This window comes from Aplysia californica, unplaced genomic scaffold, assembly GCF_000002075.1.
Source record: "Aplysia californica isolate F4 #8 unplaced genomic scaffold, AplCal3.0 scaffold00111, whole genome shotgun sequence".
Taxonomy (NCBI): domain Eukaryota; kingdom Metazoa; phylum Mollusca; class Gastropoda; order Aplysiida; family Aplysiidae; genus Aplysia; species Aplysia californica.
The window spans coordinates 1,136,158-1,147,942 of record NW_004797381.1 but is presented as its reverse complement, the minus strand read 5'-3'; the positions used below and the strand labels follow the sequence as shown (position 1 = coordinate 1,147,942).

Genomic DNA, 11,785 nt, shown 5'->3' with positions numbered 1-11,785 from the left:
ACTTTACTGTAAAAAAAAAAACCTTCAAAGGTCATCCACACTCATGCATGCGATCACACCTCCAAGGGTGCTTATCTCTTTTTTTTGTGTTGAATATTTGAAATCATTGTGCGCTCCACTTTGTGAAAACCAGGAAACAAAATTATTGTGATCAATAATATTATTTATAGACCAAGACATACTGTTAGCAATTAGATAAAGCAAACATCGACCCTCTTGTGTGTCCGCTATTCCTTACACACATAAAGTTAGTTATGGCATACGCCTAGAATCATGCAATCATATACATCTTAAATTCAGTTTAAAAGTATATTTTTATCCATTTCTTAATATAATTAAATATTTTAGCATCTTGAAAGATTATCTTTATAATTTGGTATGCTTGATAATTTTATGTTACTCGGACAAGTTTTCTTCTTATTTTACACATCTTTTTGATTTTTAAACTACATTATAACATAAAACTCTTAAAGAATTGAACAGTCCGTATCACACACAGAATTTTTTTTTTTTCTCCCTGTCATTATCCGTCAGCCTGTCAGTTGATCACAATCTTTCTCTCTCCTCTCTCTTTCTCTCTGTCTGTCTGTCTGTCTGTCTGTCTCACTCTCTCTCTCTCTCTCTTTCTCTCTCTCTCTCTCTCTCTCTCTCTCTCTCTCTCTCTCTCTCTCTCTCTCTCTCTCTCTTTATTATTTAATTTTTCCCATTCTCCTTCGTCCCTTCCCAAGGCCCGCCCCTCCTCTTTCATCCCAACCCCATCCCCTCTTCCTTGCGTGCATTCCCCCACCCCGCCCACCCCCACAACGTGGCCCAGCCCGATAAGATTCTATAAAAAGAAACGCCACATTTCGTTATTTAGCCCACAGTCGGTGGCCATATTTGATCCCCACCGCGGCATACTGCTCGCAGCGCCGCGAAGAGAGAGAGGAGGCTCCATTAGTTCTAAGCTCCTTGATGTGCACCCACACACAGGTCAGATGCATTGATGTGAGGGCTAAACTGCCCTCTAGACTCTATATTTGTTGTAGAACTCACGTATGGCCACTAAAACCCTTGCAAATCTATTGTTTTCAAGTAGATCTATATCAATCCTAATTGCCAATTTAACATCAAATCATTGTGAAAATGAAATGCAGGGGGGCCCCTGAAACCCCCCAGATTCTTTTTTATATATCATCTTTAAGGGGCACAACTTACACACGGGACATCCGGGATTTTTCAGCCACACCCTTGATCTTTTGGTAAGAAAGATTTACACCAAGCCTTCTCGGACAAGGGCGAAAAATCTCGGAGGTCCCGTGTGCAAGTCAAGTTGCGCCGGTTAAAGATCCCTTGGTGGTCAAAAATCGATTTATAGAGTAGACTTCGACCGCCACCCGGGCAAAACTCAAAATTTCCTACCAAATGAAAATGTTTGGTGTGTCCCGTGCGCTCATATGACCTTATATATATGCAGTTGCGAGCACTGTAAAACACTTTATTAAAAAAAAAAAATGTTGAAACAAACATCAGAAATGGATTCCTCATAAAATTTCCTCTCAAAAAATGTATTCTGACTAGTCATGTACATTTTTACTAGTGACTTTCCTTCCATGGATTGCCTAAAGATGTCTAGTTTCTTTTTCAGCTACCATCATGTCCAGTCTATCAAAAGTCCAGCTGTACTGTGCGTGGTTTTGCCCATTTGCTCAGAGGGCTTGGATAGCTCTGAATGAGAAGCAGGTTGACTATGAGTATATTGAGACAGACCCTTACAATAAAACACCTGGTAAGTTCTCGAACATTTCAGCATTGTTATATGTCCATACCAGTATCTCCACATGATATAGATGAACTGTCTGTAGATAGAAGACAATATCAGGTCTGAATAAAGTAACAATATTAACTGACTTGAAATTATTAGTATAATATTATGTATATTATTATATATTTGTTTTTTTGTCAGTAACAGCCCTGAAGGACAGGGTTAATTCAAAAGATGGTCTTGACAGAGGAAGAAAAAATTAAAAATTGAAAACCAGTCTACTAGCAGTGCAGTAGCAGCTAAATGGAAAATATCATGTTAGATGTGAGAAAACACTTTTTGGCTGATATCTAAATTTAAGCATGCATCATTTTAACAATGTAATGTGTATTATAGATGCCTGGTAATGAAACAATTGAGTTTTTTTTAACAGGTTTTGGTCATGATCATGACTTTTATTAGCCTACATCCTATGTTACTCTCACCCATTGTTGGCATCAGTTTTATAGTACTACTCAAAATCTACCTTGAAAGTTGGGGGGGGGGGGGGGGGTTTAAAGAAAAAGATGGGGGGGTTTTCAGAAAAGTCCATTTTGTGTCACGACGCGATGGAATTAGGCACTCTTCAATTTTGGGGCATATGAGGTTACTGGTATCGTCTTGAAGCTTATTCTTGATTTGCTTTTGGCAAATAAAATGCTTATTTGTCTTGAATGTAAGTCAAGATATTTGCAATTGGAAGAGGTGGGATACCCTGGTTTCAGATATGAAATTAGCCAGGGTTGGGTTGATTTAAATCAGTTGATTTTTTAAATTTAAATCAACTTGATTTTTTAAATAAAAATCAGTGATTTAAATCACTTTTTAAAAAATTTATTTTTATTCAGTTTTTACACATTTCAACATTCAGAATTCCTTTCCTTGGTTTCATAAAACAGATATAAGGTTTAGTAGACTAATATAATCATGCTTAAAAGTCTGCTTTCCCCCCTTTCACTGTAAAGTAATACAGTATTCAATTTACTTTTTTTTCCATAATTGAAATCAGAGCTGGGTTGATTTAAATCAGTTGATTTTTAAAATTTTAATCAACTTGATATTTAAAATAAAAATCAATGATTTAAATCCCTTTTCAAAAAAATGTATTCAGTTTTTACATATTTAAACATTCAGAATTCCTTTCCTTGGTTTTATTAAACGATATAAAGTTTAGTAGACTAATATAATCATGCTTAAAAGTCTTCTTTCCCCCCAGTCACTGTAAAATAATACAGTTCTCAATTTACTTTTTTTCATAATTGAAAACCAGGGTTGGATTGATTTAAATCAGTTGATTAAAAAAAAATTTTAATCAACTTGATTTTAAAAATAGAACTCAGTGATTTAAATCACTTTTAAAAAATGTATTCTGTTTTTACATCTTTAAACATTCAGAATTCCTTTCCTTGGTTTTATAAAACAGATATAAGGTTTAGTAGACTAAAATAATCATGCTTAAAAGTCTGCTTCCCCCCTGTCATTGTAAGTAGTAAAATAATACTGTATTCAATTTACTTTTTTTTCATAACTGAAATTAGCATTTTCTTTTTCTTTTTAGGCAAACACAAGCGCGCGCGCACACACACACACACTGTAATAAAATGCAAGTTTATCTATGCATAATTACCCCCCCCCCCCCCTTCCTTTTAGACTGACATTTTCTTCATTTTTTGTTTGCAGCCATAACTCACTGATATAGCAGATTAAGGCTTTCTAAAATTGCGGTTGCTTAAATTAATCATTAGTTAAAATAAAGACAATGCATTTTGCACTAAAAGAACTTACTTTTAGCCTCCAAAAATCCCAAACTGTGTCGACATTTTTTTTAAAATAAAAAAAATCCGATTTAAATAAAAAAAATCTGATTTAAATTTAAAAAATTGATTTTTTGGATTTTTATTTAAAAAATTTAAAAAATCACCAACCTTAAAATTAGCGGAAAAAAGACCATCTGCGCCTGGTGACTTCTAAAGGGTGAGAGCATAATTTTCATTTTTTGTGCTTTTAAAATCGGTTTTCTGTAAAATCCACACAAAAATGTTTTAATGGACTTAAGGGTTGTTGAGCCAAAAACCAAAAATTTGATAAAAATTAAAAACTGTGGTTTTTAATATTATATTTCATTATTTTGTCGAGCCCCTGATTTCACGACTATGCCTCACATTTTATGCTTAATAGTAATCTGATAAAAAATTGTTTTTCTCCTCTTTGTTTTCCCAGAGTTTTTGTCAGTGTGTCCCAGAGGTTTGGTTCCTTCTGTCGTTCACAATGGGAAACCCATCTATGAGTCCATTGTACTTGTTGAGTACATCGATGAAGTGTGGAAGAAGGAGGTCAACCTTCTGCCAGATGATCCTTATGACAGAGCCATGGCTAAAATCTGGGTAAGCTAGATATGGATTGTCTTATTCTCAGCAACGTCCTAGCCTTCTGGACCCCCAAAAAGTCAGTCCAATTCCTGGGCATCCTCTTTATTCAGTTTGTAAATTGTGGTTCAAGCAAATTTCGATTGCATCATAGTTTCATCAATGTTGTAGAGTTTTTACAATTTTCCATACCGTAATGTCAGTGAATATTATCAGAGTTCAGGGTCATTTTTATTTGTTTAGGTCTTTATTATGAAAATATTTTGAACCTTAACTTTAAGTTTAAGAGTTCCAAGTGCACATTTGAAATAACTGCCATTTGTGTACAGTAGGGCATTAACCCATTAAGCACCTGAGCTACGAGTATACTAGCAGCTGCCGCGCGGTTCCGTTCACCGAGCTATGACAATAGTCATATCAAAATACCAGTCCACAAAATCGAGTCTGAACCTCTTATCCAGGTTTCTGTTGAAAATAATAGGTTGCTCAGAGATGCCAACCAGTGCGATTTTACCTATTTTAGTACGATTTTTTTCAGAAAATACGCGAATACGACTTTTCATGAAAAAATACGCATCCTGAAATGAGAAAAATACGAGATTCAGCTTGGGTAAATAAACCTAATTATCTCAAGTCCCATGTTTTGTCAAAATAGTATCTGTAACGCGGAACTGGAATATTTGAAAACCAAATTCGATATGGTCAGTACGTTCAGTTTTGCCGGTCGCGATTGTGATATTATATTCATTCAGCTTTTCCCCGTCCGAGAGTACGTTTCACGTGAACAGGCAGCAGGCGAAAGTGTATTTCACCCCGAGGTGCGGTCTTGAAAATAAAGATCTACTTTCACTTCGTTACATCGAGAAGTTTGCCAGCAGTAGTCTGATAATGCAACATTTGTGACATGCAGGTTGTGCAGGATAAACGCTGTGTCGCCGTGCATATAAAATTTAATCAATACTCGGACTCCTCTCTGTGCTGTCACTTGTGGGAAAAAAAAGAAAAGAAAATACAAGCGTCGTCCGATTTTTAAATTATCTGGCTCGCCATCGTGACCCTTCAGTCAACCTGCGCGTATTTGCATCATAAATAAATCCGGCATTGTGTGAGCAAAGACCGTCTTTTGTGGGAGTAACGCCGTTGCGAAGTATAGGATTACGGAATAGGGGTGGGGATTATTGATTTTATAAAAAGATACACTGGGGGGGGGGGGGGGGGTGTGAAGGAAACACCAGAGGACAAAAACTGGGAAGCAAATTTCAGTATTTTGATTAGAGCTCTCTGCGAAGCGCGCTGTGGTGCAGGCCGTGTGTGGAATCAGGACCTGAGCATCCTCCATCTTCCAGAACTGGCGGTCGCATTGTTTTTGCTGTTGATGTTTTTGTAGCTGTTTTGTTTGGTTTTACGGGAAAGGGCTACTAACCCTTTGCCCAACCGACCTTAGTCGCGTTCAACGACATGCGCGGTACGGATACAGTGGTCCTATTCTCTGCTCCCTTGTCTCTTAGACAGGGCCCCGAGAACCACACAGGTGCTGTCCACTTGTAACTACTGTTAATGAAGTCTTGTCGGACGTTATTTCATCCTGGCTTCATTTCCTGAACATGCCATTGCAGAATTTTTATTGAAACGCTGGACCGACCGGGGTCAGAACTGTTCATGACTGAGCAAAGTAAACCTAAGATGTATGATTAGTGTGTTTATGACACATATTGCAGTAAAAATGTGAATATAATACTGTATCCAGCACAAAGGCAATTTGGTTTCTCTGACAAAAGTAACATCTATTGCATGGATTGTATTTTTAGCTGACAGCTGTATTGTTTGACGCAATCCCTACTGGCATATTTATGCTGTTTTTGCCAGTATGTGAAGATAATGTAACACTATACTGTACTTTCTTTTGGCGGCAGTGAAGCGTGTCGGTATCTCAGTAGTTGTGGAAAAAAAAAAATGTGTCACAACATCTTGGAGTCATGCCCTTGTCTATTCTTGGTCTTGTGGAGTTATTAACCGGTATCATATTAAAGCCTGTTCATTTGCCTTGCTTTTTTATTTTGAAAAATAAGATGTCCATTCATCTTAAATAGAAGTCGTGATATTTGCAATTGAAGGAGGTTGAGATTGCCTGGTGTAACAGTAAAATGAGTGAGAAAATGGCAACCAAAGTTTGATGATTGTCAAAGCATGAGTGACTTTGGAAACTGCAAATTTACATTTTTGTGGCTTTTCATCAACGTGTTTCTGTAAAATCCACACAGAAATGTGGTTTTCAAAGAGATATAAAAGGTAATGAGCCTGAAATAAAAAAAAATCGAATAAAATTGCCCAACAGGTGGAAAAATGTTGGTTTCTATAATGTTATTATTTTGATTAGCACGCCTGATGTCACCATTCTGTGGCTCAAATGTGTCTTGCATCATCTTTTTATTAGATGGTAAGAGATGTTATACTGCTTTTAACCTTTTTAGCCTTGACCTCCTGAGGCTTCCATGCCCCTCTGAGCTCCTGAGCGATTCATTCCTTCATTCATACTATCGTCAGAATCACAGTACATTTCTCATTCAGGGTAGTCTTCGTCATTACTTGCATCTAAATCAGAAAGATCTTCAAAATAATCGAAAATGTCCTGTGTAGTTAACACTGGTTTCTGTACTCGTTATGTGCTAGGTGTGCTGATTTAAGGATAGGGTCTCACGCGTCGATGTGCCGGTGGTTAGGCGTACGGGCAGTTTTACGCGACACCGATACATCAGTGACCAGGGCTCAACGTCAAAGGGTTAAGCATGCAAGAAGTGTAATTTTCTTTTCTTTTGACTTTTTCAATTTAACAACAAAAAATTTCTTTTTCTTTTCCCCAGGTTGACTTTATATCCAAAAAGATTGTCCCAGTTTTTTATGCCATTCTTCAGAAACAGGACAAAGCAGGACAGGAGACAGCGAAAGAGGCTTTCATGAAAAATCTGGAAACACTTACAGGTGCAATGTCCAAGCAAGGTCCATATTTCTTTGGCGCTAATTTTGGGTTTGTGGACATCATGTTGGTGCCCTACACTTTTCGGTTACGCCTGTTGGCTCACTATCGTGGTCTAGAAGTACCAACAAACGGCGTGTTTGAGCGTCTTCAAACATGGATGAAGGCTGCTCATTCTAGAGAGTCAGTGAAGTCAACCTTACCAGAATGGGAACGTTTAGTGGCAGTTTATCAGAGGTATGCTGACAATACAGCCAAGACAGAAGTGGCTGAGGCCATCAGAGCTGGAACCGCTTTGCCTTGAGTAAAAATTGGGTTTGTTGTTGTTCGGTTTTGGGTTTTTTCATTTTAATTAATTTTTCTTTTGTTATTGTATCATGCAAACAGAATGTTGTCTTGAGGTGAGGGATGTAGCCAGAGTTAGTTCTTAATCTGAGTTAAGAAGATCGAAGAATGTTACTTTTGCCTCTGTTTTTTACTAAAATTATTTTGTGAGATTGCAATTTGCCGCTGAAAATCAGTGAAGAAATCCATTTTCTAATTCACAGTTTGAGATTATACTGCTCACTGTCTGCTGTTTGTTGTGGTTAGGCTCTTTGCCATTACATAGAAGACATTAGTCTGATTTGGAGGTTCTTCATTGGACATTACTCTAAGATATTGAATAAGCGCCGTCCCCGCTGCTCCTTTCCTTATTCCAGATCCCCGGTTTAGTATTTTCCAGCTTGCCACTTCCGACAATCACATGAAACATTAGTATATATCTAGATCTAGGTTTTTGTCGCATAGCCCTGAAGCCGCCTGAATCGATCAATAACCTACATTATGATTAATTTATCAGGATGCCCGCCCGCTTACTAGATCTAGTGCTAGTAGATCTAGGCCTACTCTCGGCGTGGCGCGCTCAGCACTGGCTGCGGGGTTTCCACAAACTGGCTAAACTACACAGTTCGAAAGGAATGGCAGAAAGTGCTGGTTTCCAAGATAAAGATTCCAAATCTTATCTATTTTATAGACTTAAACCATGTCCTATTGCATCTAAGTTTGATAATGGTGCAAGATCAAGCCATGGGTGAAAACACAAAATTAGTGAAAAACATTGTGTTCAGGAACTTCGTGAATTTGAGGTATCCTTCCGATTTTTGTGAATGAACTGTACTGCCTACGTCATTGGAGCTATTGTAGCCTACTAGTTCTACTTCTTTGCATTACGTCCCCTTTCAATTTTTTCTCTGAAGGAGAAATAAAACAGATTTGTTCCTACTAGTACAGGGGTAAAAGGTTGAATGTGCCCCCCCCCCCCACCCCTTTATTAATTTTAGACCACTTGTCAACCCCGTTTTATCCAATACCTTACAGTATATCCCACTCAGCCACAGTAGGTCCTGATGGTCAGGGTTGAAGCAGCCTCAATTTAAATGATCTAATTTGTGTTGATGGAAGGGTACAACACTACAATGAATTAACCTTCCGCCTACTTTGATTTTTACCCTACACTGCTTACTTCAGTTTCATTTTTTAGGGTCACATATTTTTATATTGGAAAATACATTGTGTTTCCTTTTGTAGGTTGGACATTTTATTTATTTTATTTAGGAAAATAGATCTTTTATTGGATCGCACTATCAAAATATAAAGTAATTGCAGTGTTGGGGCTGATGATTATAGAATTCTCGGGGATAATGGAAGTATAAAGTCTAGGGTTTCACATGCTTCTTAGGCATTGGGAGGTCCAAGGTTTGAATCGCAAGCTAAACATGGAAGATTTCTTCGCAACAGACTTTTGAAAGATAATCCTAATGAGCAAAGCATAGTTGTAAATCTTAACAAGTAATTCAGAGTATAGGTGGAGACATAAATAGTATGTGAAATGAAATGACAAAGAGGGGTAAGTTTACTTATATTTATCATTCAAACAATGATTTCTGAGAAACTTTATTGACATACATTACATGTAGGTAAATCTTTTTTTCAAAACCAAAACAGACGTTGCAAAAGCATAATATAAGAGATGGGGCATTAAAAAAAAGAGCAAATGCTGATAGCATTTAAATGAAAGAAAATGACAAAGAGAGGTACAGTGTACTGTACCACAAGTGTATTGCATTCAAACCATGGTTTCAGAGGAGCTTCTGTGAAAACAGATATTGCATGAACATGTCAATATAAAACTTTTTTGGGAAAAAAAATGCAAATGCCAATAACATTCACAAGAAAGGAAAACAAAAAAGAGGGGTATAAAATGTACCGTACTGTATTACAAGTTTACATAGGCTATGAAAATTGTTGAAAGGAAAAACGGCAAACGTATGTCGTAATCTTAAGCTGTCCAAAGTTACTCTCTGAACTCAACTCGGTTTTCGCAGAGTACTGTAACGTGCTCCTTGCACAGGAAGTTGTTAGTGCTTTTCACACAAAAACGAAACTTCTTTCTAGTTGACCTTCCAGCTGCAAATGCCACACCTGCCTCTCTTCTGTTCTCCTGTTGTTGGTGCTCTGGTGGCTTTGGCCATTGTGGTAGGCTCTTTGTAGGCAGAAATTCCCATATTTTCAAACATTTTTTCATAAGGCACCTTAGCTAGCATCTGCGTTTATCGCGTCCGCGACCTGCGAATTTTGGCAATTTTTGGTCCGTGAATGGCGGCAGCGATTTTTTTTCAACACAAAAAGCTACTTACACTTCATAACATATTAGAGATGTATTTTGATAATTTTAAGGTGTCCATGTATTGTTATTTTCATGCGAAGAATGTAGGTATATTACATACTATATTTATATTACTGTTTGTCTTTTATTTTTTTCCCTCTTTGTTGTGTTTTAGTTTGTTGGTGTGTTAATTTTTTGTTGCTGTTTTTCTGATGTGCTGTTTTTCTATTTTTTGTGTTTATATAGCGTAATGTCATTTAATTTGATGTTGTTCCTACATTTTAACAAATGTAACTTATGTTAGAGCGTGCCTCCACCAAAACCGAATACTGACCTTGGCTGGCCCCTTGTGTGTTATTCCATAATTTACATGTAGTATCCAGTACTTTTTCTTGAATTACTCTTTAAAAAAAGGGTTAAAACGGCCAATCTTTGGGTAAGTGGACACACACCCTTATTTGTTATTTTTTATTGTTCTTTATGTGGTGTTCTAATTTTGATTTCATTCTTTTGTGAAACCTTTATTTTTCATGTTTTTACACTCTATGTGGCTACAAATGGTATTCTGGATGCTTAAAACAGAACATATTGAAATTCTTGTCCTTTAGATTAAGTTACCTCTATCAACAATATTTTGCTATATTATATGTATACATAATATTATATATACATATATATATATATATATATATATATACACACGTCGTAACAGAGAGTTGAAAGCTTGAACATTAAAGAATGGCAACTTTTATGGCAACTTTTGCCACATTTGTGGCAACTTTTGGAGGAAAAAAAATGGCAACAAACGCAGATGCTAGCCTTAGAGGACCTGAAGCTCTCAAAAGAATCAGATGTTTCGCAATATTGTGGAAAAGTAACAGATCCTTTGCTACAGTCCTTATCCTTATAAGTCTGCACGCTTTTGTCCTCGGACAACTACTCTTCAGTAAAAAAAATTTTCCACAACTCGGGAGGTGATAGTGGTGATGTCCAAAATGTTGAAAAGGAGCACCATTGGCCTGTGTTTTGTTGCTCTCTTTGTGGGGTAGGTGAGGCACATTTGGTCCATGGTGTCCTCACCACTTTTAGTGCAAATGTAGTCTGTAACAATGTTGGACTTCGTTTTGTTGCCTTCACCTGTTGCTGCCTCATCGTGGTCGACAACAAGAAGACGTTTTTGTTGCAATGCTCCTGATAGGAAACGAGTATGTGGTGCCCACAGAATCCAAATGACGAGTCGGACATCTCCAACTTCTTTTTTGTCCTTGAATTCTTTTGGAACAAATCGCTTGTTCCATCTCATGGTACCAATAGGTGTGATCGTTTTGGCTGACGGTCTCTCTGCAAGAGTTTTGTAAATGAAGAAGTTGTCCAATTTGGACATTTCTGCCCTCGTTCAGCCAAGGATGGCACAGTTACAGCTCGATGGATGCACCTTTACTTTGGCCACGCTCTCTTGGTACGCCTCCGGTATTCTAATACGACTGTTCAGGAAAAGAGAATGCGGTTGTTTTCTTATTCCCTTCTTTGCAAAGTATGAGTATGACCCAAAAAAAGAACACGACAGGTAAAAGTTTTAAATCAGTGTGAATATATATAATATAAATGTTGAAATGATTCTTCTGTGTCGCCTCGCAACGGAGCTGAATAAACCTTGTATTCCTATTTCGGAAGACAATGTAGGGGGGGGGGAGGGTTAAAGATTATCGGAAGATCTCTACACCTAAGCAAATTCATCAAAATTTTGTTTAATTGATATGTTTAGTGGCCTGAACTTCCTATTTTTAGCTGTTATTGTATGGCTTGCATATTTTCCCCTGTTTTTTATTTTTGTTAAAATGTGTTTTTCTTGTTTTGATGGCAACCATTGTTTTTGCTAGTCAGTATTTCTGCTCTTCTCCTGCTTCTGTACCTGGAATGTAGGTGTATATCCTAGGGCTTCCAGATTGTTTTTTCTGGAGAAAGTTTGTTCAGTTTTGTGGATTTTTGTGCTTCCTTGTACTTTTTGAACAAAG

The 11,785-nt window shown here is 37.2% G+C and overlaps 1 protein-coding gene across 1 annotated transcript; it reads left to right on the top strand.

The window, feature by feature from the left end:
• Positions 1-1,627: 1,627 nt before the first annotated feature.
• LOC101855415 (probable glutathione S-transferase) lies at positions 1,628-9,181 on the top strand (the record flags this gene model as incomplete). Its single annotated transcript, XM_005095691.3, is given in 3 exon segments — positions 1,628-1,768; positions 4,004-4,167; positions 7,011-9,181. Coding segments are annotated over 3 exon segments (714 nt in total). The 3' UTR covers positions 7,428-9,181.
• Positions 9,182-11,785: the final 2,604 nt, after the last annotated feature.